This window comes from Anser cygnoides, chromosome Z (genome assembly GCF_040182565.1).
Source record: "Anser cygnoides isolate HZ-2024a breed goose chromosome Z, Taihu_goose_T2T_genome, whole genome shotgun sequence".
Classification (NCBI taxonomy): Eukaryota; Metazoa; Chordata; class Aves; order Anseriformes; family Anatidae; genus Anser; species Anser cygnoides.
In genome coordinates, this window is record NC_089912.1 from 64301488 (window position 1) to 64327674 (window position 26187).

Genomic DNA, 26187 nt, shown 5'->3' on the forward strand with positions numbered 1-26187 from the left:
AAGTCAGGGAACCAGCTTTGATCCGTGAAGCCACAGACATGGTCCTCAGTTGGTCATGTCTGTAGAAAGAGCATATTCATGAAGTAGCCACCTGATAGTCACTGCCCTGCTTCGTGGCTAAGCCCTGGAGAAACTGCAGCCAAGGAGGAGTTCAGCCTGACATCTGAGCTACTGAGTCTGCCCAGTAATTTCATTTGCTTGTAGGATTCTTTTTCTTTTCAGCATGGGTTCTCGAGGACTTTGGGAATCTCGTAGCAGCCAGGCGCCAGAACCCAGCTGGATCCATGGTTCAGGAAGGAACTGTGTAATTTCTGCTCTTGCACAATCTTAGATGTGCTTTCAGAGTGCTCAGGCTGAAAGATGCTATGGAAATGTGGTCCCTCCTCCTGCTGCTGCCACTACAGTGTCTGCGATAAGAAAGGATTTACTGTGCTTGGAGTTTAATTCAGCAGCAATTTCAGAGAGATATTAACATCAGAGTCTCTTTCTCCTCTGCAGATTTGCATATGGTAATTAGGAGCATATGTGGTGGGGGCTGGGTCAGAGGACGGCTGGAGGAGGAGGAGGAGCAGATTCCAGCCCAGATCACCCAGGCCATGTCCCTGAGTCACGGCCTGCAAGCGGCTCCTGCTGAGTGCCACATGCCAGCTGGTGAGTCAGGGAGCAAGGGAGCACAGACACGGGAGAAACTGGTTCTGTCACTGTCCAGTGGTGGCTGGTATGGAGGTGCTGCTTGAGCTATTGTTAACGCCTTCTGTAACTCAAAATGCCCCAAACAGCTGGGACTTCTTTTCCTCTGACTAGGAGGCAGTACCTGCTCATCCTAGTTGTGTCATCGTTAGGCACGCACGCACTACCTATTATTACTTTCATCTCACTCGCCCTGTCATCTCTGCTGGCAAGCTTCTCTTCCCTGACCTGAGCAGCTCCTTGCTGTCACGTGCACAAGGCTGTGATTGACCGGCACATGCTGCAGTTTCCATTTTGAACACATCATAATCCTATGTAGCGCTGGGATGTAATGATACATTAATAATGGACTTAGTCAGGCTGTCCTGGAAACCTCTGCAAAGATCTCTGGCCCAGGCAGCACCTTGCTGTGGAAAAGAAAGTGGTCTTTTCAGGAACTTGCTCAAGACCACAGGAGGAACCAGCCTGACCTGAGGCAGAAATTTAAGAAGCATCTAGTCCTTCGATCTTGCGGCAGTCCCCCGTAAACACTGGGTGCTGGAATATTCACCCTGGAACCAGGCAGACCACCCTCACTCTGCTCCCTGTTCCCTGAGGGAGGGAAGGGCAGCAGAAGGCTTAGGATGAGTCGAACAACTGCTATTTCCTCTTGCACCTTTTCTTTCATTAAACATGCTGGATGATTTATTAAATCATTTAATGAAGGCGTGAGTTTGTAGTATTAACTGGCAATAAATGAGCAGATGTCCAAACACATACCATTAGCTAGTCCCACCCTACTACAGCTTACGGGCTTCCCGAGTCCTCAAATCCCTTCCCTTTTTACTCACTTGGATAGTTCAGTTCTGTCCCCAGGCCATTCACCCTGTGCCCCTTGCTCCATCTTCATCATGCTGTTCTCTGAATGCCCTCCAGCTCGCTGGAATTTTCCTATTGAGTTGTTTTGTTTTGTTTTTTAACCATTCAGTGCTTTCAAACAGTGCTTTCTGGCAGCTTTTGGCTTGACAAAGCTGGGACAGGGGTGAGCAGCGTTACTGGGATCCTGGAAACTGGTGGCACAGCCAGTGAGCCACTGCCCCAAGCCCTGAGAACCTCCACGGTGCCTGTCCTGCGGAGTGGCTGGAGGGTGACTTTTGGTTTGAGCTCTTCTCCCAGCCCTTTCACCCAGAGGTAAACCTACAGGGAGTGAACTGGAGCCCTCTTTCTGCATGGAGCAACGAGCAGATGTCTGTATTGTGCCCGTGGCTGCAAGCTTACACAAAGTGCTGCTTTTTGCAGCATTTCTGCTCATGCTTGTTGTGTAGAACAGTATGGCTTCTTCAGCTGTGTTAGTGCAAATGTTCTGCAGGAGTCAGGGATTCACATGGAACGATGCCTAAATAACAAGCAGCTCCAATACAAAAGGATTTTTGCCAGTTCATCTATGGAACTATATGCCCAGCTTTTAACCCCGTTTTTCCATCTTTCACCCTTGAGTCACTTGCTTGATCTTGGTTCATGTGAGGAAGATGATGATGACTGAAACCATCAGCCTCAGAAAGAGGCACCAAGAACTATCACAGGTAAAAGGTTTATATAGGGCATTTGATTTCGTAGATGAAGTGGCTGAGATTTGTAGAAACAGTAATCTGTTCAGAAAAGCCAGCCTCCAAAAAGCCAGCACCTCCTCCAGCTGACAGGTCTGATGATCTTGCTCCTGCCTCTTCTTCCTCCATTCTCTATGCACAGTCTTTTTGCATTTAAATCACATTTATTTCTTAAATCTCTGCATGCCTCCCTTGCTATTGCTTTATATTTTGTGAGAAAAGCTGGGTCACTGTCTTCTGGACCCAGCCACGCTTTGCGTGCAGCTGCCAGCGTTGAGCAGAGCAGGCTATCAAGCAATCGGTGGTGGAACCCCAGAAGTGTTGGGTAGACAAGTGGTAACGGATAGCAGGATAAGCCTGGAGGTCTGTGACCACCACACCTCACCGTCAGCACTTGGAGGCAAGGCCCGGATGGCTCCTGCACCTTCCCAGCAGTGATACAGTGAAGCTGTGCTTCAGAGGCCAAGGAGCTGCACTGACAACCCTCGAATCAGCGCAGCATCCTCAGCCTTTGAGGGTGGAGGAGAGGAGAGAGGTGGAGGCCTCTGTGTAGTGCTCAGACCTTGACTGGCCCAAAGCATCCCCAGGTAATGAGGTGTCTGGCCCTCGCCTTCCCCAGGTAACCAGTAAGCACCTCAAGAGAGAGCTGACTGTATAAACCAACCCATCTTTCCCCCTTTAGCAGCAGATGGTGTCAGTATGGAGCAGGTAAAGAATTTTGATGTTTGTAATCAAAATGGCTGTTGCGCTGATGCGTCTAGAGTCACGGTGCTCCTTGCTTGCCTCCCAGACTTGTGCTGCTGTGACACACTTTTCCATTTTCCATTGCTGGGTGATGCTGTGTTTGCTGTTGTGTGTATAGGACTGAGAAAGCTTCATCACTCTGTGGGCTTGTGCTATTGCAAGTGATAAATAAGAAGAACTAACCTATTTGGCTAAAAGTGTCTGGGTACAGACTGCCTATCCCTACTTCTGGAAATCTCTCCTTGCAAAGGGGTGTGATGGCTTTACAGAGAGCTGGTCAAAGCCAGCAGAATCTGGAATTGCTCTTCTTGCTGGATTTTACACCCTAGTGTAGATCTCAACCTACCATACCCTAAACAGAAGAGGGAGGATCCTTCTGCAGTCTTCCAGAATCAGGGAGGAAGAGCCAAGAGATGGTACAGCCAGGGAGAATGGGTTGGGAAATGAGCAATCCTTGAGCTGGCAGTGCCACTGCCTAACCTCCCTGCATCCCTGGGACAGGAGGATGCACAGACAAAAATCACGCGTATCCCTAGGGAAGGTGTCAGAAGAATGGCTCCTGGCAGGAGCTGGCAGCATGCCCCCTTTGATATTGGACCTCAGAGCCTCGTGCTGGGAGCAGGCTGTAGGTGCAGGCAGAGATGCTGCAGCATCTGTGACAGTGGATCACAGCTGCCGCCGACACCAAATAGCCGGGCAGCGCTGCGTGCTGCAGCCAGAGCTGCAGAGGGACAGCCGGGAGTGCGCGAGCTCCCTTGACATTTTGCTGTGAAATGTCAAAGTGTGCCTCTGCAATCCCTGTCCTCCCACAGCAGCATCTGCACCGAGGTGAAGCGCGTGCTACTTGGCAGGGCTTGTCAGCGGATGGGTGCCGGTGCTCCAGGCAGCCATCTCCCAGAAGCAGCAGAGGTCCCGTGCTTCGGCAGTGAGGCAGTTTGGTTGTCACGGTCTGGATCCTCAAAACGATGCCTTTCAAGCTGTCACATAGTGGCAACACCCAAAATACAGCAAAGCCTTATGGAGAGATGCCATCTAAGTGTTAAAACCAGCTACAAGGGTAGTTAATGAGGGAAGGGGAGGTCTGAATGAGCAAGAGGGCACTGGGAGAGCAGGGCTGGCTTTTTCCCACAGTGCTGGGGGAAAGACAGGACAAACAGGGACTCCTGCTGCTACAAGTACCATCAACAGTGCACAAGGATCAAAACAGGGCGCGAACACTGCCCAAGCTGTTGAACACCACTTTCAGCGTGTGTGTGCCAGGCACAGAGCCAGGAGCTGCTGTGGCTGATGGTGGTTCTTGAACAATGTGGTCGTGGGAATCCGCGAGGTACACGATCTCCTCCCAGGAACCGGACTGAGAAGGGACTCATGCCTTTCAGCTACTGCAGGGCCGTGGGAAAGGAGCCAGAGGAGTGGCTGAAAGGGCAGTGAAGGGTGGTATAAGCACGAGGAGACTATAGGTGCGGGGAATTTAGGGTCTCACGACAAGCCACTGGACGTGGTCCAGGTGACCTCTCTACTTCAGAACCTAATCCTGGCTGAAACATACCAGCAGAAGCAGGTGTGAGGGCGTGTGTCGTGTGTCCCTCATATGGGTCTCTGGTAGAGTCTAGCCTGATCCACAAGGCTTGTCAGCTTGCTAACACTAGTGTTAGTATTAGCTTTTACATCATTGGGTTTTTACTGTAAACACCAGGTCTGTTTCCATCTTTCTTTTTTTTTTTTCTGCCAACACTTCCTGTCTCTGTAAGAATCTGTACTATGCGTGGGAGGAAAGTACTTCTTTTGATCAGCTTTATTTTAGCATTTTTTAATTGCTATTCTTATGCTGTGCAGCTGGAAGAACTGAAGCTCCTGATCTTCCTGTAAAGCTGTCTCATTGCTTACACTGTTGCTCTGACTTCACTTATCCTACATTTCTCAATTTCTTTTCTAGGCTCCCATGTGCCTTTGAGGCTCTAGTCCAAATCCATTATCAGCTCATAGTCACACACACTGGGTTGATGTAGATAAAGACTTAGATACTGTAAAAGTCACTTTTTTAGTGTCTGAAGATCACTGGTGGCAGCAGACCCAGGGTCCTGGTGTCCAGAGATCACAGTATGTGGTGACAGGGTGCTGTGAGCACTGGGGATGCCTGGATGGGATGTGGGATGTGGATTGCTGACCGACAGTGTTTGGGCTGGGGATTTCAGAACTAGGGGCTGATATTTGAGAGCCCTAATTCCCCTCAGCATCACCCTGGCTCAACGTTTTTTCTGGTTTCTCCACCTCCTTGGTGCCCCAGCTGCTCCCCCCCCCACCCCCCCAGCTTCTCTGCATTGGTTTCCCTGAAATGCAGAAGGAAATGCCAAAGGGCTGTTGAAGCAGTACTGTTGTAAAATACAGTAAATACTCAGATAAGCAGGTAAGTGTCACACATAGAGTGACAGAGCAGTAGGGGACTGTGAACCAAGCACCCAGGACCATAAGAGGAACCAGCCTGAGGTGAGGCTTAGCCATCAGCAAAAGGTTTGCAGAAGGCAGCGTGCTGCATGGCACCTATTTAACCATCAGCAGCTGCTCCCCATGGCCTCTCTGACAGAATCATCTACTCCTTTTCACAGGAGAGGCCCTCGTGTGCTTAAGTAGTTGCATACTTTGGCTCTCTCCCTGGGCACCATTAAAAGAGTTCAGGACCTCATGGGGCCTCCTGGGTTTTGGAGAAGAATGGTTGTTGCTGCTTTCCCGTTCCAGTCTGTTCCTGCTTTCCAGTTTGTGCCCTGACCTCTGTCTCTGTAGTGCTGCAGTGCAGCAAGGGGTCTTGCTTGTAAAGGAAAGTTGAGGATACCTAAAGGCAGGTAAAGACATTGAATCCAATGTGAGAAGATGGATTGCCCTCATCAGAGTGCAGCTCCTCATTTCAGACCCTGTGCTCTCTGCCTGCTTTCCTGTGAGTCTGCAATGCTGTCAGCAGTGAGGTTTTCATTTGACACAAAGCCTGTGATCTCCTTTGATCACTTGAGTGAAATCAGTTACCCCAGGTAAGTTTGAGAGGGGTCATCTAGAAGCACAAGCATTGTCCCTGGAGTCCAGAGAGAGAGGGACATGTTTGTCTTCCGTTGTAATGCTTTCCCTGAAGAAGATTGCTCAGGTACTCGTGCTGACAAGGACCACTCTGTTTAGGTCATGAAGTCTTCAGTCAAACCAACGATGCTTTAAATATGCACTGCCTTTCCTGAGAAGTGACTTTCTTTGTGTTTTTGTCTCTCTCTAGGTATCTGAATTCCCCCATGAGAAGTGTCCTACCAGCCTCTCATGCACAGCCCTACCTGCCCATGGGTAGCACCAACTTAACTGATGTCCTGAAGAGCATTCCTCACCATGGATAGTCCACCAAAGCTGACTGGCGAGACACTGATTGTCCATCACATTCCCCTGGTGCATTGCCAGGTCCCAGATAGACAGTGCTGCTCCGTGAACAAAAGGACCAACCCCTTCTGTCAGCCAGATCTGAGCGTTACACGGACCTCTGCCCTTCCAGAGAGAGACGTCTCACAGACCGACTCCTTGGTGTACAGCAGCTTTCTCCAGGCCTCCGAAAGCTCAGCAGAGGCCTCAGAAAACAGAGAAGGCAAAGCGAGGGACTTGATTGTCCCTAGTGCCAGCAAGCGACACAACCCTTTCTTACTGAACGAGGGAGAAGACATCAGCATCTTTGGGGATGACTTGGGTCAGAAATCTTTCCACCTTCACAACTCCCTTGTGGCTGGCAAACCTCCTTTTCACCTGCATGAGCTAGCTTTGCCTCCTTTCCACCTCCACGACTCCAACCAAATTGTGAAATCCTGGAACATGGCCAGCCGGTCCGGTGTGGTAGATGGGCAGGAGGACAAAATCAGCAGTGACGACATCCAGAAGAGGAACAATGCAAACCGCTGCCACCAGGCCACCGAACGCATGGATCTGGATGAATGCAGCTGCCATCGCGGCAGCTCCTCCAGCTTCTCCTTTGATGGTGGCGACCAGGAGTGGAACCAAAACACGGGTGAATCACTGAGGAATCAGGATGCCCTGCACAGCCGGACGTGCAGCTGTTCCAGCTCCGAACTCCATCGCTGTCGCTGCTACAGTTCGTCAAGTCAGTCTGAAGTGATTGACCAGCAGATGGGCTACATCAGCGACTCTTCCTGCAACAGCTCCGATGGGGTGCTGGTGAACTTCAGTGCTCTTTACAACAAAATGAACGGCCATTCTCGATCTAACCTGAATTCAGCCAACCTGTCCTGTGACTCTTCTTTCTGCAGCCACTCAGACACGGGAGCTTTTTACCTGGATTTGCATTCATCACCCACAGACTCCAAGATGTCATGTGAGTCGCATCACCCAGAGAGTTCAGGGAAGGCGTGTGAGTGTCACCACTCCTCCTCACCTGTCCTTGATGCTAACTGCAACTCCTACCACCTCCACTGTGAGCCTTGCACTTCAGAGAGCTCAGACCTCACTGCCTGCTTCCAGAGCCAAGCACGGCTTGTTGTGGCTACTCAGAATTATTATAAGTTAGTCACGTGTGACTTGTCTTCCCAATCATCCCCCAGCCCGGCAGGATCGTCCATAACAAGCTGCTCGGAAGACCACACCAAAGGTAGCCCAGCCCAGCCCACTGAATACTATCTTTTTAGAAGGCCTGACCTGAGACAAGAAGAAAGCAACGTGGAGTGCAGTGAAGAGGAGACAAAGGGAGAAACCACGCAGAACATGATTGAGGGCCAGGTCTATGTGAACGTGTCGCCACCTAACCTCAACACAAGCCGGCAGCGCTCCAGGAGCTATGATCAGAACCTCGACAGGAGCCCTAGCAGCAGGCTGGGCTCTCTGGAGCGCATGGTGAGCTGTCCGGTCAAGCTGAGTGAAAGCCCAGCGATACCCATCCAGAGTTCTCCCCCGAAGCGAGTGACATCTTTTGCCGAACTTGCTAAAGGCAGGAAAAAGAACGGCACCTCCCCACCGCTCCGGTCCAGTGGCGATTCCTCCTTGGAGTTCTCCCCTATCCCTGAGACACAGCGGGATTGCCCAACCTTTCTTGAAGAAAGAGCTCGCCGCAGCCAGAGTCTTCCACCCATGCCCTTCGTCCACGGCCTGAACCGGAGCTGCGAGGGCTTCTGTTTGAATCACCCTTTTGGGGACAGACAGGCTTTGTGCTCCACCAAAGACTCGGGCTCCACTGAGACCGTCCCCAGTGGGCACGGGGCAGGTGAGCAAGCCTCTCTCTCCCTGCTGACGGAGGCAGATGCCAGCTTCTCAGGTAGCTCTGCCAGTGGCCACGGACAAAGAGATGTTAGAGCCCGAGCAGACGGTAAGGAGCCAAACTAGGCAGAGCGGAGAAGTAACAAGAAAAGCTTTTTGGGATTAGAGGGGAGCAGCAGAGGAATGTGCATGGCAATGAGACCGCAGCCTGTACAGTTCCCTGGTCTACTGGTCTCTGGGACAAAGCCCTGCTGTGCTTATTGCAGACCCAGATCAGTGCAAGTGGCTTGTCCTTCTATTTCTTTAGAGAACTGAGGTTTTGTGCAAACCTCCCATATCGTGTAAGGGAGGATAAGCACTCAGGGTCTATGCAGCTTGGAGGACTGTCTCATTCTGACTCCCTTTCAGGGTGCTGTACTCCCCCAGCCCATGACCTGCCCTTAGCTCCCAAGACAGATTTACAGATGCTCCATAGAGCCATGTTCCCAGCAGACAAAGGGAAGGGAACTGCTGGGCAGTTTTTAGCCTTTCTGTTTTGGATCCATATGGGGCAGAGACAGGGAGGGAAGCGGCATAGCCAACAGTCCCCTCTTGATGCAGGGCTCACGGAGATCTGTCTCTGCCAGCACTTACACTATGAGCCCTACAGAGGTTAGAGGAGCCCTGTGTGTTTGCTGTAGCATCCTGGCCATTTCTTCTACAGTGCATAGGCCTGCAGCAGAGGCCCCTCTGGAGGAGCACATGGCCATTACCAGGGTAATTGTACCAGCTGCCTTGGTGGGAAAGCCTGTAGCACCTGAATTGCTTTCCACACTGACATAGGCATTGCATGTCTCCAACCGAGAGCAACATGCACGCCTAGAGGGTCTGATAAGAGACCAGAGGGAAAGCAATCCCTGCTAAAGGCAAGCTATAGGGAAAGAGGGCTGGCATACCCCTTGGGGAGCAGGTAACATTGAGGGTCTGCTTGTGAGAGGTCCTACAGGCCCTCAGCATCTTTGTCCCAGGATTTGCTGTGGGCTGGAGGAGTGGCAGGGATCTAAGCCAGGACCTGCCCGGCCATGCTGGGGTGCGGTGTGGATGGCGATCAAGGAACCTGGTCAGCCTGGTCAGGTGTGTTGTGCGCTGTGCACACAGTGGATCACCTTTAATTTCTGTCCTTGGGATGTGGCCCCATCAGGAACAGCAGCCATTCATGCATAGGAGATCAGCCTGGTGCACACCCTTAGGAAATCCTTGTCCATCATTTGCTGGGGCAGACTAACTTTTCCCAGGGTTGGAAGCTTCTAACTCTGCTGTGGGCCTGATTTCACTGAGAACAGTAGGGGCTGGTACAGGGAGAGGGAGGAAGGGAGCTGTGTCCTTGGGGGAGAACAGGTACAGGAGTTACGTGTCCTTACCCTGCCAGCTCATGTGTGTAACTGGTTCAGACTTGAACCACTCTGCTTTTGTCACTGGTGTCTAGCTCATCCTCTTCCTCCCACAGCTGAGAGCATGTTCCCTTTTGCCTGTGACCCACCGAGCTCACGATGATTGTCCCTTTGCCCATCCTCACGTGCTGTCCCCCTTTCTCTCCCCAAAGGTGGCGGCACAGACAGCAAGCCTGTGGTGCGCTACAGCAAGGACCAGCGTCCCACGACTCTGCCCATCCAGCCCTTTGTTTTCCAGCACCACTTCAGCAAGCCGCCCAAGGCCCGTGCTCTGCACAGCCACTTTGCCTCCAGCCTTTCACAACTCTACAGCTTGTCCAGCAACCGGCCTGCCAGCCAGCAGATCTCCTCCAATTCCCAGGCCTCTGCCACCTTGGCGGAGCAGGCAGCGGGGAGCCAAGCCCACAGCACGCTGCTGACCCAGCGCTCAGCGGATGGAGCTGCCTCCCTCAACGACGGCTGCATCAAGAAGCCAGCCCCGGAGACAACCCGGCCGTCCCCCCTGGGCAGTTATTCTCCCGTGCGATGCAACGTGCCTTTCTTTCAGAGCGTGGACTCCTCTTCCTCACCCACCGCGGAGAGAGCTGGAGAGAGCCAGCCTCCCAGGAGCAGGTCCTGCCCCATCTCTGCCAACCTGCTTCCTACCAGGTCTTCCCCTGCTGTCAGTGCCATGCAACCCTCCCAAGTCACCAAAGCCGATGCCCTGAGGCAAAAGGAGAACCCCAGGCTCGTTCCCAAGAAGGAGGCACCGCTGGAGCCAAGCCCACCGCTCTCTGAGTACCGACTCCACAGTGGGTCCCTCCTGCCCCTTTCCCTGGGCGGTGTGCCCGTGAGCCGAGGTGGAGCCCGTGCAGATCCCCACTGGAGGAGTGGCAGTGAGACCAGCAGCTCTGGTCCCCTGAGCAGCATGGGAGTGCGGCCCCTCAATGGTAGGTACCCATCCACCAGGACGTGCTGGTGGGGAACATCTCCAGCTCCCTGGCTGTGGCTGCCCTCTATAGCACCTCCCTTCCCACAGCAGCAACCTGAGCCAAAATGGCACCTGGGTGCTGCAGCATCCAGCAGCTCTTGTGATCACTGCCTGCAAAAGAAAGTCGTGTGCTAAGAGCATGTCCCTTCAGTCCTGGCTCCTACACAGTGTCTCCTGGGAGGGATGCTGATCCTACAGCTCCCCATGCTGGGTGCTGGCACCCTGAACCCGCTCCCCCTGTGCCTGCAGCCACCAGGCCATTGGGCTCCTGCCCTGCTGTGCCATGCTGTGGCCTCCACCTCCCCCTGTGTATATGTGCTAACGGCCTGAAATGCTGCCGGACTTCAACTAACTTGCTGTCTCTCTTTCTCTGTTCTTCCCCCTTCTCATCCTTCTCTCCCCGTCTGCCCTCCACGTCCTCCTGTCTACTCGCGTCCTCTCATCGGGTGCACGCTGCCTGCGGCGTTGCAGCGAACCACCTCTCCCCTCAAGCGCTGAAGTGGCGAGAGTACAGGCGGAGGAACCCCCTGGGCCTGGACCGCGTTTCGGGGCTGCCCGGCTTAGCCAGCAGCCTCGACAGGAGGCAGCAGGAGCCCCGGCTGAACCGGGGGAACCCCATCTTTGAGTTCCCCGGCACCCTCAACACCAACAATTTCCACTGCAAGCTGAACGGTGCGCACCGCCCTTCTGCCGGGGGTCTGGGGGTGGCCTCGGGGCTCAGGTACAATGTCCCAGCTATGCCTGGCCTCATCACTGCTCTGCCAGCTCTGAGCAGGAGGGTCGAGGCATCTGCTCACAGTGGGGCTGAGGGGTGCAAGAGGAAGGTGAAAGATGCCTTACTGGTCGGTACAACACGTGGAGCCTCTTTGCTTCCCCATGAGCTGAGAACAGTCAGGTCTGGCTCTGGGCCAGATTGAAAGGCCAGCTCAAACCTCAGCAAGTGCTCCAGGCCTGTGTCCAGCTTGTAGTTCATGTCTTATACAGGGGTTGTACCCCTTGGAGATCTCACGTCTGTGTCCCAGTGGCTGCCCATCTGCCCCAGCATCTCTCCCATGCTAGATGTTGGGCTGTAGCTCAGGACTCCTGCAGAGGTCTCCCCTTGGAAACAGAGCCCATCCCAGGGGCCAGGCAGAAGGCATGTTGCTTATTGCCTGTCCATGCCTGTGAGTGACAAGTAGGGATTCTCAGTCTGCTCTTCTTCTGACCCACTTGCATCCCTGCTGGGGCTACCTGCACAGCAGCCCTGAGAATCCGCTGCAGTGAGTTTTTCTTTAGCACCAGCCCATGCAGGTGAGCCTCCCACAGCATCTTCCAGTGCCCGTGGGTACCCAGCCAAGCTGGAGCTGGGTGTTGGGTGAGCTGCAGGGTAGAACATGTTGCAAAACATTTCTGGGAGGGTAGCAAGCCTTTAGCCTTGCTGTCCCAGTCTTGGACAGAGAGACGGGAAGAATCCTGCTGGTGCAGCCTGCTTCTGGGAAAAACAATGTGGGAAAGGCTTTGGGGCTGACCCATCTCTCTCCTGTCTTGACCCTGCAGGACAGTCCATGAGGCAACTCCAGCTTACCTACACTGACTTCTTCCCTGACTACTTCTCACTAGCTGAGAAGCCCCCAGCTGAATTCTGCCTCTCCCCGGATGGCAACACGGAGTCCATCTCTATCGATTTGCTGCAGAAGAAGGGTGAGTCCATGTGTCTCTTGTGGCAGTGGAGGAGAATGTGGCATAGCACAGCATAAGGCAAACGGTGCTTCTCTCTCTCACCTCATCTCTGTAGACATAATGGTTTCTTTGCCTGCTCTTCTCTGCTGTAACATCATAACTAGATGTCCCCTCTGGACTGCCAGCTGTTTCCATGACATGTTCATGTGTTCTCTGCACCTTACCACATGCTACAGAGTATATATGAGCTGCTTGTCCCAGGAAGTGTGATGAGAAAATGCCTTAAGTCCACAAGAATGTGCGAAGAGAGCAGGCAGGCGTGGGAGCATGACCCTAAGACAGGGCATGCAGCCACCCCGTCTCAATATAAAGGGTAGACCTCGGAATCTGTGTGGTGCTGCAGGTGTTAGCTTGAGTGTGTGATGTAGTTAAAAGGTCTGTTGGGTCCTGTGTGGTGAAGCCTTTATATCAAAGGGTGGGAGAAAGGATTCCCTCACCCTTTATATCAAAGGGTTAGAGAAAGTGATTGGACCCATACTGGATGCAGACTTGGGGACAGGGTTGTGGCAGCTGCCTCTGTGTCATGTCAGAAGCGAGTGATGTGCAGAAAGGTCCCCATGCCCTTACCAGTTGTGTGATGGTGATTCCCAGAGGGCAGCCTTCCCCTCTGTTCCACTTGTGTTCTTGCATTGTGCTGGAGCAGATGTCAGATTACCCACCACTGGATTGTTAGCCCCTGCCAAATGCATGGTTTCTGCCCTGTCATTGCCTCAGGCCCCATTTCTGCTCCCACAGGGGATGGTGCAATGGAGGTGATATTCCATGTCCCTTGGGAATATTTGACAGGATGTCTAATCAGCCACTTATGTCTTCAGCCACTTCTAGAGCTTGTCTTACTGCCAGGCTGATGTGTGAGTGCTGGAACCAGCAGGGATAGATTTGCTGAGGAGTTAGGACAGACTTTACATGCTTGTGGCAGAGATGAGGCATGAGCTGATCATGTCCCCAGAGAGACTACGTGTGCTGACACGGCCTGGAAATACCCCTGCCTGATTTCTTCATGAAGCATTTGGTCTGGGTTTGTCCTAGAAGCCCCTCGGGCAGCTCTGATTCTCTTTCCCTCTAGCTCTGGTGAAGGCAATCAACACTGCTGTCGACCTGATTGTGGCTCACTTTGGAACCAGCAGGGATCCAGGGGTGAAGGTAAGTCTTGCTTTCAGTTCAGTATGGCTGCTCAACATCATGAGAAACATAGAGAGGATGGAGAAATATTGCCTCTCCATTATTTCCAGTTCAAAAACTAAGAGGCATCAAGTGAAGCTAGTAGTACCAAGAGCAAAACAAAGAAACATGATTGTTCGTCATGCAGCGGACAGTAAATGTGTGACAGTTCTTGCTGCATGATATTGGGGATGCCAAAAGGTTACGTGGGTTTAAGGGAAGATTGGAAAAATACAGGGAAGGGAAATTCATTGATGTCTACTACACACAAAGGAATAGTGTCCACCTTAGGTAGTCCTAGTTGTACTCTGGGACAGCATTGTTAAATTGAGGTATTATATGTTTTTGCTCCGGTTTGACTGTTTCTTATGTACTTTCATGATATACTCTACCAGGTAGAGAATACCAGGCCAGCTGGACCTCTGGTCTGATGTGGTACAATGGCTCTTTTTTCTCATATAGTGGAGAGTTATGTCTCCTTTCTCCATCTGTCTCATGATTGTGTTCTGGCACCGGTGGCAGAGCACAGTGCAGTTCCTTGATGTATGACAGGACTCCATAATGATAAAAAAATGTGTTAGTCATTGCCCATCTTGGGCGGGTGGTCTTTCCCTATGGCCCTTACCATGTACCCACAGGCTTCAGAGTGCATCTTGATTGCCAATGGCCGTGTTTGGCTTGTGCTCCCCTCATTGCTCATTTCTGGACTAACACAAGCAGAGCAAGCTTGCTTGTTTAACCCAGACAGTGTTTTCAGTCCTGTGATGCTCAGCATGCTTGTGGTGCCTCCTCTCAAACCAGAACAGCATCCTTCAGCTGCAGAGACTCTGTGGCAGCACTGTAACACTGTTTGAAGATGATAACTTCCCCTGGAGTGCCATCCCTAAGGAGAAACTTGACTAGGACAGATTCCAAGCCAATTCAGTCTTATCTCACAGCCCAGAGTAATTTGCCACTAATTACAATTGTTGCTGAGGCAGAGATTGCTGTGCAGTGTAACTTGAGCTGTTTGGATTTCCACAGCTTTTTGAAAAGTTCACTGTGAATTTCCTGTGCTTGTTGTCTTGGTTTGGGGAATAATTGCAACATTCGCCCATTACTTTACTTGCCAGACAATGCTATGGTTTTGATCTGGTGTTTCTTTATGTGTCAGAGTGCCAAGGGCTGAGCATTCACCTGTCAAAAGGCAGCACCTGTACATGATGCTCCCACGCTTGATGGATCTGGCAGGATTATTCCTGACCCAGAAGTTCAGTCTGAGTTCAGGACTTTGTGGACCCGTGCCAACTGGCCAGTGTAATTCCAGCTCAGCTGGTAAAATATGTGCCGCAAATGCAGCTGCCTTGGACTACCAACATGATGTGTAAGGTCCAGGGCTGACCCCTCTGGATTGACCCTTGGCATCTCAAGGGCTGCATGCAGCAGGATGTGTCCCTCCCTGCTTGATGCTGGGCTCTTACATGCCTCCTCACTTCAGCCTGGGCTCTGTCCAGCCATTTTCCCCTCATCCTGTTTATTTATAGTAATCCCCAGGAATTATAGCTCAGCTCGTCACTGAGTTAAGTGTTCTTTAACCCCTCTGTGCTGGAAGTTCCTAGGTCATTTGCTGCTTCCTGCTTCTAAAATAGCAACATGAAAATCTTCTATGGCAGCAGAGGAAGTCCCATCTCTTTTCTTCCTCCAGCAAGACAGCCTTGGTATACTCGTGAGGAGAACTGGGTATCCCTTCTAACTGGAATATCCTCTTTCCAAGCTGGGATATTCTCTTCACAAGCCGTTGCCTTATCTCAGCCTGGGCCAAACCTTGCACAAAGCAACCCAGAATTGTTTTGTGAGGCAGCAGGGGTGAAGAGGAAGAGTCTGCCTGTTCCAGGAGCTGCTGAGCTTCATCATAGCCTGAGTATTGCCAGCTAGGTGACTGTAGTAGGCAAGTGGGCCTGGGATGTTTGCGTGTGTTTGTACCATGTAGAGCAATTACCAACCCTCTCCCTGTTCCCTCTTCTCCCTTAGGCCAAACTTGGGAACAGCTCCGTAAGCCCCAATGTGGGACATCTCATCCTGAAATACCTGTGCCCAGCTGTCCGGGACGTCCTGAGTGATGGGCTCAAGGCCTACGTCCTAGACATGATCATTGGCCAGAGGAGAAACATCCCCTGGAGCGTGGTGGAGGCATCCACCCAACTAGGTATGGAGGATGTGTGGTGATGCCTGGCACTCTGTGGTACTGCTGTGCTGTGGCTGGGAGGTGCTGGGGAAGGTCCAAATTCTGCTATAACAGGCCCTAGCAATGAAAAAAAGCCCAGACAAAAAAAAAAAAAATTCTCTTCCCCTGCCACCCCGAGTTTCTGGGTTGTCTCTAAACCTTCATCTTTAGCCTTGCACAGCTGCAGGTGTAAGGCAGAGCTGTGCTCCAGCCTGATCTATAAGAAAATTTGCACACAAAGCTTGCTGCTTTCAAGTATGGCCATGTCACCTGCACCCTCTGCTAGTACCAGTCTGCACCCCGGGTCGTGGCAGTGGCTACCATCCAGCAGAACTCCTTTCTGAGGTTACAGATGGCAGGCCCACACTGACTTCTGCATCATGAAGAGCTTACAGCCAGGGCTGGGAAGCCTTCTAGCCTGTTTGTGGCACATCTCCAGCTCTGGGGTTCTCTCTGTGATTACAAACACCTCAAATTATAACCAACAACTGCAATGTTATTTTTGCCTGGTGATTCTGAGCCGAGGGCCATGACTGTCTCTGAACTGGGGGAAGCAGGTCCCTGGGGCACCTTCATGCATTGAAACTCTCCCAAAGTTTTGGACTGACAGCCTGAGAAAGACTGCAACCCATCTCCTCTGTGGAATCTCACTGTTGGAATGGAGTGAACTCATCTTGGTGACCGGTGGAGGGTCATGTAGGCATGGGAGCTGGGCACATTGTAGGCATGGGAGCTCAGACACCTTCTGGCTATGCCTGAAGGCTGCTTCCTGCGGTGCTGTTTTGACTTTGCTGACCACAACCAATCCCAGCATTTTGATTCTCTCGACAGGCCCCTCTACCAAGCTGCTGCACAGCCTCTATAGCAAGATCAGCCAGTACACGGAGCTCACCAACCACAACATGAGGTTCAACGCATTCATCTTCGGCCTCCTCAAGTAAGCAGGCTCCCTGGGCTGACTGCATGCCATTGTCCGGGGCTGGCAGAAGGTGCTGCTCCTTGAACAGAAGCAGGCACAGTGGCCAATGAAAAGACTTAAGAAACCTGGGAAGCAGCTTCCCAGCTGTAGGTGAGGGAAGGAAGAAGCTGTGAGTTTCAGGGAACACCAGAGGGATCAAAACCTACCCCTACCAGGCCAGGACTGAGAAGGGCTGGCTGTAGCCCACTGAAGAACTTTGTCAGCTTATTCTGGCCCCAAAATGCTAGGTGGGAAGAGTCTGTCTGTCAGGACTCATATAGGGATTGACATAACATATGCATATATTACTCCTGAAAATCCCTGTGACACTGCTTCCTAGAGCTGCAGTAAATGCAATGGAGTCCCCAAGACCTCCAAATATTGTGGGACCCCTAGGAGCAAGCTATGCCCTGCTCTCCCGACCCAGGCTGGCCCAGCACTCTTCTGCTGGCGCAGGATGCCAGCATCTTTTGGGCCAAGCTTGATGCAGTGATTTCATGTTTGTAGTTGATTTGCCACTTCCATGTAAGCACTTCTCAGCAAAGCTAAGCTCTTTATATAGGAGCTAAGCGGTGTGGAAACTTGCTGGGAGCATGGCTGTTGGGGGTTACAGTTGCACAATGCCACATTGCAAAGCAAACAGGTTTGCTCCTTCACAGGCTGGGTGGCTGTGCTCAGTGCGTGCTGATGGGAGTGATGAAGGGGATAAATTGATTTTTGCTTTTTCTCTTCTTCCCTGCCCGTAATCCCTTCCTATAGTATCCGTTCCTTGGAGTTCTGGTTCAACCACCTCTACAACCATGAAGGTAAGAGGCTGTGGGCTGCAAAGAGGACCAAATTCTGCACATTGTGCAGCACAGGTCTAAGCTCTGGGCCCTGTTTGTCTCTTGGCGGTCTCTCACTGCTGCTCCTCTCTGCTAGACTTTATTGCATTCCTGGTGTAAATGTTGCTGGATGGCTGCTCAGCTAAAGGAAGGGAGGTGGAAATCAAAGCTCCATGCCGCTCCCTCCACCTGACCTGTAGAGGGCCTGCCCACTTGTGTCCTTCCCAGCTGCAGCTGGTAGCCAAGGCTATATCCTAAAGTACAAATACCTCAGTCTACCCTCAGGAGACCAGATCTAACCCTCTCCAAATGTCTGTGTCCCCTGCCCAGTGCCTGAGAACTTTGTAGAACTGGAAGTGTGAACACTTACATGAAATCCTTGAGGCATGTGAAATAGAAAGGAAAGCCTTAAGGCAAACAAACAGCAGATTTTCCTGGATGTATCTGTTGTTTTTCTTTTCAGCCAGAAGTGTTTCTGGAGTGTGTAGATAACCTAGCAGCAACAACCAAGCTGCCTGATGCCTGGAAGCAGCATGACTAAGTGCTAAGTGCACCGTGAGGCAGACACCCTCGACCTACTGGGTTCCCTGAGAGTGCTGCTGGCTCAGTGCATGCTCAGCCCAGGGCCCCATGCACTGCAAGAAGTCCAGCCCGGTATCTTCTAGCAGGTTTGGGGGCTGACAGCAGACATTGCTTTGGTCCATATGTTCTGTCAGCACTTTGGAGCAGATTGCCTTTGTAGTGACCGGTGTAACGAGAGGAAGCACCCTGTTTTTCTGGAGCAGAAGACAACCGTTGCGAATCTTCTGTTTCAAGCCATCATTAAGAACTGAAAGTCTGAGGTGGGGCTGCCAAGTGGCTGAAGGCTAGGCATAGGGTTTGCAGATGAAGTGCAAATCCTCTCTGTGGTGTAAGTTGGTTAACTCACTGCAAACAGGCACAAAGCCTATGCCAAACTCTGTCCTGTTAGTGACACCTGACAGCAAAGCTAGTGGTGGGGCAGTGCAGAAGTGTCCAAAGGAAGTGTAGGATGAATGCTGCAGGTAGAAATACTGTTTTATTTTCTGTTAGGATCCGTGGTCCAGCCCAGCCAGATCCCTGGAAAGGCTGCGTTCAGCTGTCCCTGACACCTCTCCCTGTAGGGCACTGGTACTGGCCCAGATCTGCAGATCCTTGTTCATATCCAGGGGGCTGGAAAAGAGAATCTTAATGTGTGACAACCACCTCTGATGCTTTTCGTTTGCACCCTGCTCCTCTGGCATTTGTGACAGAGGTTGCTTGCTCCAGTGGGTAATCTGACAGGCAGGTGGTGGCTGCAGGAAGCAGGATCTGCGCCAGTTTGCCCAGTGCTCCCTGCCCCAGTGTTGAGCCTCACACTGCAGCCACAGCTGTGACCAGAAACCAGTGCTCAGTTCCTTTCCCCAGTAGCTTCTTGGTGGCTTGGCAAAGGTGGCAGGAGCCTCTCATCTAACCACTGCCTCTTGCCCTACAGATATCATCCTGGCACACTACCAGCCGGTGGGCTTCTTGTGCCTGTCTCATAGTGTGTGCCAGCCTCTGTTCGAGGAGCTCCTGCTCCTTCTCCAGCCTCTCTCCCTGCTGCCCTTCAACCTAGACCTCCTTTTTGAGCACCACCTGATGCAGATGGGCAAAGAGCAGCAGCAGCAGAAGGAGCTGCTGCGTGTGAAGCAGGACCTGCTGCTTTCCGCACACTCCACACTGCAGCTGATGCGGACGCGGGGCAGCAGCGAGGATCCCGATGGCTGCAGCACTGCCCCTGAAGCATGCAAAGTGGGTGGCAGAGACGGTGGCGTGTCACCAGGCCACAGCCCTGAACAAGCTGCAAGTGAGAGGGTCAAAGGAGTGGGGGCCTCCTCCGGAGATGGGGACAGGGAGGAAGAGCAGAGGAAGGTGCAAGAGAGCACGTGGGAAGGGAAGAAAGACAAGCAGGCGGGCTGGTGGTACCAGCTCATGCAGAGCTCTCAGATTTACATCGAGGGCTCGACTGAAGGCTCGAAGCTCATCCGTTATGAAAAGAAGAAGAAGGCATCGAGTGGTGTCCCCAGGCCAGCTGAGAACCACAGGGCACCACCTCCACGTGAAGGCGTGGTGGAGGGTGCAGAAGCCTGCCCCATCGCTGAAGGAATCTTGGAGGCCAAGGCCACCAGCAGGCCAAGTCCTGGAGCTGTGGAAGAGCCCCTGGAAAAGCCCCAGCAGGTACCAGCCGGTGAAGAGGTCAAGGAGCGGAGCTGGCCCTTCTGGATGGGCAGCCCCCCAGACTCAGTGGTTACAGAGCTGAAGCGCAGCAAGGAGAAGGAGACTGGGACTCAGCAAAGTTTGGGAGCAGCAGCAGCCCCCCAAGAGGAGAGCAGCAGCAGTGCGTCAGAGAGCAGCCAGCCCATCAAGTGGGGACACTTGTTTGGGTCCAGGAAGGTGCAGAAAGAGCCCAGGCAACCTAACAGGTAGGGACATGGGTGGCTTAGGGCTGGAGGGGCTGGTTAAGCTGGGCTCTGGGCTACACTGTGGTGGTACATCAGAGGTGAATAGGAAGGTCTTCCACACCTGGTGTGTCTGGGGGATGCTGGGTCTCTTGGGAAGGAAACAGTCTGGGGTCTGCAGTGCATGTTGTGCATGATCCAGACCTCTCAGGCATGACCTTGCCGTGAGAGGTTGCCTTCCCCACCACGACCTACTTCTGTCTCCTTCTTGCAGGTTGCCCTCCGGCTGGCTGAGCCTGGACAAGTCTGTGTTCCAGCTGGTGGCCCAGACGGTTGGGGCAAGCATGTGGCGAGAAGCAGCCCCTGAGCCAGAGCCCCCCCGGACAGAGCCACCTGAAGTGTCACCCGTGCCACGGCCAGCCCGGGGGCTGTGTCCCAACCCTCCCTGGTGAGCAGTGGCATGTGGCTGTCCCACAGGGGCTGGGGACACGGTGGGATGGAGTTCACATGGGTCTGGATGTAGCAGCAGGAGGGAGTTCTGCCCCCCTGTTGGTCCCTGGGCTTCAGCGGCGTGAGCATCCTGCGGTGATCTAACCCTTTTTCCCCTCTTTCTGCCCACAGCGAGGTAAAAGCTCTTTGCCATCACATCGCCACCGAGGCAGGACAGCTGAGCTTCAACAAAGGGGACATCCTGCAGGTCATCTCCAAGGTGGATGGTGACTGGCTGCAGTGCAGCCTCGGCTCCGAGAAGGGACTGGTGCCCATCATGTACGTCACCCACCCGGAGGACGAGGATTACTGACGTGGCTGGGAGGCCAAGCACAGTACCGTGGGCTGCTGAGGCTCCTCTGGGGATGCCCACCCTGCCAGAGGAACAGACACAGCTTCTTGCTAGTTTCTTACCTTTCTTGCCATTACAGAATACAGTAACCGTAGGTGGTTCCTTCTTGCTCCTCCTCGTGCAGCTGCCAAAGGCCAAACCGGCCACGGGGCCTTCCGCGAGCTGCACCTCGTATTGCCAGGCATCGCCGTGCATGCAGCCACACCGGGCACCGTCTGAGCCCCCTCCACCCCACGCCACCTCCAGCACCCGCAGGTGGTGGGCTTGTACGTAGCAGGGATCCGAGCAGTCCCTGCCAGCGTGGCGCTGGCTCAGTTTCACTCTGGAGGGTGCAGGATGCTGGCAGTGCGTCATCGCCACGGGGTGGGAGCACCGTGCACTGCCACGCTGCCCGGCCACGGCCACGGGAGGGGAAATGAGGTGCGTGTGTGTGCAGAGCGAGGGTGTTTGGGTCGTGAGGAAGGCGCGTGGATGTTCGGTGTGATGTAGGTCCGGGTTGGGTAGTGCCACCCTGTGCGGAGCCGGGTGCCGCGGGGTGCCCCCGCGCCCTCCACGCTGAGCAGGGAGCCAGTGCCTCGGATGCCCTGGGATGCTCGGTGGAGGGGGGCGGGAGGGGAAGGGGTGAGGGCAGGGTCCCCGACAGGGCTGGGGGTGGGATGCTGTTTGGAAACGGGGGCCGTGCTCCTGGCAGGGAGAGCAGGGGATGCTCCCAGAGGGAGCAGGGAGATGGGGATGGAGGGTTGGGCTGGGAGGGGATGCTCCCCATGGCGTGCGGTCAGGGGCAAGTGTCATGCACAAGGGGCTGCTGGGGGTCCTGGGCTCCCCGGCAGAGGCAATGCCAGCCCAGCCCTGCCTTGCCATGTTCTTGGGGTGGGGTGGGCGTCTTTGCCTGCCCAGCGGGTGGGGGACAGTGTTAATGAAAGGCCGTGCCAGTATTTGGTGCCTTGGCCGGGTGGGTGCTGCTCACGGCGTTGTGCCTGAGCTGGCTTCCCCGTGGCGAGGGGCCCTGGTCTTGCAAGGTTACCTCCTGCTTGTACATCGCTTAGCGGACGTCGCACCGTATTTAATTTGTATTTCCCCATTAGAACGAGGTGTCTCGCCTTTATTTATTTCTTTATTTATGATGCATATTAATAAAAAAGGTGCTGATTGAGGTCCCTTGCTCTGCAGCCTTTTGATTTCAGCCTGTCCCTGAGAAGGGCCTGGGAGATACCTGGGCTTTTTCCTGCCTCCAGCAGCAGACCTTCAGAGCAAGATAGGTTGTCCCCTGCTGTCCTTGGCTCATGGCAGACCATGGGAGAGGGAAGAGATGGTTGCCACCTGCCCAAGAGTGCTAGATCCAGTCCCTGTATCACCCAGAGGTCCTTTCTGCACCCCTCCAGAGAATCCCCAGACCCAGGCTGGATGTGGCTGCCCCTGCCTGGTGTTTCCTTTCCCCGCTGTCCTGGCTGAGCCCATGTTCTTTTGTCCTTTTCCAGCTCTGGCAGTGCCAGAGTGCCCCGTCTTTATTCCCCGTGCGTGCTTGCAGGGACCAAGCAGGTTTCGGACAGCAGTTCACACCAGTTCAGTCTGGGATCTTCTTCTCCAGGGTGCTCAGGCCCAGGGCATTGTGAGTCAGGTGTCCGTAGGTACGGCCAAACTGGAACTTGTAACCTGCGGGCAGCGGGAGGAGGTCCTGAGCAGCGCAGGGAGGAGGCGGTGAGGGATGGGTTGTGGGGCTGGGACCCAGGGCCTGGCACAACCTGTCCGCAAGGCTCAGTGGCTGTGGGTCACCTCACAGGGAACAGCCCTGGGGCACTGGCACTTAGGCTGGCATGAGCATTGGACCCAAACCCTGCGGAAGCAAGCCCCCAGAGCCCATCCCTTCCCCTTACACCTTGGCAGCTCCTGGGAGAAGGGAAAAGCTATGCCTGGAGCACCTTTGCAGCACCTTTTTGCACCCCAAAACTAGGTTTAGTGGAGCACACTGACTCGTGCACGAGGGAGGTGTGTGTTGGGGTGCTCACCTGGGACGTAGCCCGTGTAACGAGGCAGCAGACCCCCGTCCGCAGGGTAGGTCTTTCCCAGGGATGAGAGAACCGCGCCGCCCTTCTCGGTCCCACTCCTGCCGCCTTTCCTCAGGGTCATTTGGCTGAACTCGAGCAGGGCCCGGTTGGTGGTGATCGGGTAGCCTGTCCCGATCAGGAACCGGGCACGGGGCACAAAGCCCGTGAAGCCTGCGTGGGTCAGAGCTGTCTGTAACAAGGGCTGCAAGCAGCCCGTAGTAGTCCTGGCACCCCCCAACTCACCCAGGGGACACCCCATGCCCACCACCCCCTCCAAACCTCCTGCCTCAAAGGGAGTGCAGAGAGACCATCAGGACAGTGCCCCCAAACAGGGCAAGGGGCAAATGTGTGCGTGTGTGGGTCTATCCTTGCCCTTGAAGGATGACCCTAAATGTTGCTGAAGCTGCCAGGAAGATCCTTGTTTGGGGATACAGGCAGACCCCAGTGGAGCTCTGCAAGATGTGGCTATTAATGGAGTGCTTAGGGACCATGCTTGTCCCCTCTCATCCCAGCCCTATCCCCCTCCTTGCATCCTCACCTGAGATGAAATATTTTCGGGGATCATCATCCTCCATGGAGTAGGGGGATCCTTGTGCCCAGAATGCACACGGCAATGCACACGGGGCAGTGGCGGCTGCTGCTGCTCCTGTGGCTGGGTGGCCCTGGTGGTTACCTGGCTCAGGAGGGTCCTGGTGAGGATATTTGAGGTGTGAGTACTGCCGGGGGCAGGCTGAGCAGGGAGAGGAGCCTCTGGTGCTGCTGTGCCCTGGAGCTGGTCCCTGTCTGGGGAGGGAGACTCAGCCAGCCCTCAGCACAGGGGACGTGGTGGCAGAAAGGTGGAAGCGGTGGGGTGCTGGTGGTGATGGAGGGAGGGGTGGGTGCTGGCTGCTGCCCCACAGCCTTGTGAGCACCTCCAGAGAAGACAGGAGCCAAGACAGTAATGTCACATACATGGATGCCTTCCCGAGCCCAAACCCAGTAAGCCTCCACTGTAGCAAAGAGTGCAGGACCCTTGCCACCAAACAAAGTCCTTCTCAACCTCCTGGTGACTGACTCCCCACAACAGCCAGCCCCATGTCCCCCTGCCCTCCATGGTGCGGGTGCCCCAAGTCCCCCTGCCCACCGGGGACAGCCCTGGTCCCACAACGCGATGCACACTGGGTCCTGCCCATCTCACGTCACGGTCCTGCGCGGGGTCCTGGCACAGCAGCCGCGTCCTCCGCTCCTGCTCCTCGTGGGCAGATCCCAGCCGCTGCTGGGCGAAGCTGCTCCTGGCCTCCTTGCAGATCTCGGAGTAAGTCTTGGCAAAGAAGTGCTGGGCTCTGGGGATGAACCCTGGGAGCAGAGCATCCATCAGGTGGAAAGCAAGGGGGAGCCCAGCTTCACGGCACGGTTCTGCTCTGAAGCAGTGATGGGGCTCTGAGGCCCAGCTTTAGGAGAGGTAAAGGCATGGGGGGGTGGGGGAATGGGAGGTGCAGTGGGAGCAGAGATGCTTTGTAAGGGCTAAGAGCAGGGAGGGGGCGGCAGCGCTGGGTGCTGGCACAGGCAGGTCACCATGCCAGGCGGGATGGCCTCCTCCTACCTGTATACCCAGGGATGGCCACGCAGCTCGGGGGCTGAGCGCCTGCCCCCCTGCAAGCTCCCAGCCGCGGGGGCGCAGCTCCCCAGCAGGACCCGTGGGTCGGCTGCAGCACCGTCCGGTGGGAGCTTTGGACCTTGGGGCTGTGCAGGGGTGGGGACTTCAGCTCCACGTACGGTTTCCTCCCGCTCAACCTGCAGTGTGCACGGTGACCGGCGTAGCTGCAAGAGCAAAGCGAGGGCAGGTGGGGGACGGCCCCTGGCCACCAGCGTGTCCCAGCCCTGTGGCACCGCCATGCCTGCCTTGGCTGCTAACAGAAACACGCGTGCTGGCTCCCCAGCCCCAGAGCCTGCCTTCCTCAGGCTGTTTGGGGTCCCTCAGTGCTCGGGACTGGGGGGGGTCCCGTGGCTGTGCCACCTTGCTCCAGGCTGCTGCTGCCTCCCTGGCACGGCCGTGGCCATACAGGGTTGCTATGGATGCCCTGTACACAGCGTCCTGAGAGCTGTTGGCTCCCTCCCTCCCCAACACGGGGGGAAAAATACACCCTGGGTGGTGGGGCAGGGACTGGAAGTGCCCAGGGAGCTGGGGACCAGCAGCAGTGCCCGGTGGGGCTGGGGGAGCCTGGAGGGGGGGAGAAAAGGGGCACAGCCTGCACAGGGAGCAGTGCACAAGGACGCTGCTGCTCCTGGAGACTGGTCCCCTGCAGCTGGTGCTTACCCAGGGATGGAGCTGGGGTCTGGAGGAGTCAGGACCTGGCTCATCTGTGGGGCAGAGGCTGTGGCCGTGGATGGGTCCTCGGCTGGATCCTCGGCTGCCTGGCAGGGCTGGAGCAGCGCAGACACCTCTCCGTGATGGCTGCAGGAGGCTGGGAAGGGAGGAGCCACCTGAGCACCAGGAACCTGCCCTGGGGACAGGCACGGAGAGGTGGGAAGGGATGCTCACAGGGCAGGACAGGCAGCCCCAGTGTTAAGCACAAGGCCTGGGGACACGCTGAGACCCACACAGTGGCTGGCCCAGCCCAGGCTCACAGGATCCAGTCCCTGGGCCCCTGCTGGTGTGACCCCGCTGGTGGCAGCACCCCGGGGTGCTGAAGCAGGAGCCTGCAGCCCGGCACAGGATCCAGGGAGGAAGATCCAGATCCAGGGGAAACTGAGCTCTGTGCAGGGCTGGGCTGAGCCTGGTGTCAGCCAAGAGCTGCCCACCATGGTTTTCTTTCCATGACCCTAAATAACCACCAGAAAAAAAGCTTGGAAAGTCCAGTGGCATCTTGCTCAGCTTCAGAAAGGGGAAATGCATGAAAAGCGGAAACTTGAGTAAGATGTACCCAAAGGAAGCAGCACTGTCCAGTAGCCTGTGACAGGATTTAAGGCAGCCTTTCAGAGCTCCTGGTATCAAAAGGCAGCGGGGAATCAGCAGGGCTAAATACTAGGGCCAGAGGTTATTTGGAACAGAGAGGTGCTCTTCAAAGAGCTGAAGTCATGGCAAGATGACACAAAACAGCATCAGGCAGGTGAGATGTAAAGATTTTATCAGTAAGATAAAAATAAAGAGCAAAGAGCCTGTAGAAGCAGACAACAGTCCTTTTTTTTTTTTTTTTTTTTTTTTGCAAAAACACTTCATGAACTGCACATCTGCCCCCGAAAATCTGTGGTGTTGGTAGGTCGGAGCATGAAGAACTGAGAGGAGACAGATCCTTCTCACAAAGCTAGGGGGGTGTTTGGGTTCACCTCACCTGGCAGAGCTCTGGTGCCAGGCCGCGAGTGCTGAGCTGCT

At 54.5% G+C, this 26187-nt stretch overlaps 2 protein-coding genes across 10 annotated transcripts in view; one reads left to right on the top strand and one right to left on the bottom strand.

The window, feature by feature from the left end:
* RUSC2 (RUN and SH3 domain containing 2) overlaps positions 1-21944 on the top strand; it is a 54380-nt gene extending 32436 nt beyond the window's left edge. For 4 of the 9 annotated variants that reach the window (XM_066987644.1, XM_066987647.1, XM_013200522.3 and 1 more), the window contains 11 exons: positions 6277-8355; positions 9829-10605; positions 11118-11318; positions 12183-12326; positions 13432-13508; positions 15537-15711; positions 16561-16666; positions 17447-17493; positions 19004-19973; positions 20224-20397; positions 20571-21944. In XM_066987644.1, coding sequence (XP_066843745.1) covers positions 6384-8355; positions 9829-10605; positions 11118-11318; positions 12183-12326; positions 13432-13508; positions 15537-15711; positions 16561-16666; positions 17447-17493; positions 19004-19973; positions 20224-20397; positions 20571-20751 — 4824 coding nt within the window. In that variant the 5' untranslated portion in view covers positions 6277-6383 and the 3' untranslated portion in view covers positions 20752-21944. Of the gene's footprint in view, positions 1-498; positions 652-5947; positions 6044-6276; positions 8356-9828; positions 10606-11117; positions 11319-12182; positions 12327-13431; positions 13509-15536; positions 15712-16560; positions 16667-17446; positions 17494-19003; positions 19974-20223; positions 20398-20570 lie in introns of those variants that run through there. The other 5 variants (XM_066987646.1, XM_013200526.3, XM_066987648.1 and 2 more) reach the window with 4 other exon arrangements.
* A 147-nt stretch (positions 21945-22091) lies between these two features.
* Positions 22092-25390, bottom strand: CIMIP2B (ciliary microtubule inner protein 2B). Its single transcript, XM_013200531.3, has 6 exons — positions 25132-25390; positions 24418-24635; positions 24013-24170; positions 23374-23524; positions 22797-23006; positions 22092-22443 (listed from the first exon to the last, which is right to left on the bottom strand). The coding sequence occupies exons 1-6, from the start codon at positions 25173-25175 to the stop codon at positions 22355-22357; spliced, it is 870 nt and encodes a 289-aa protein (XP_013055985.1). The 5' UTR covers positions 25176-25390; the 3' UTR covers positions 22092-22354.
* Between the last annotated feature and the right edge of the window lie 797 nt (positions 25391-26187).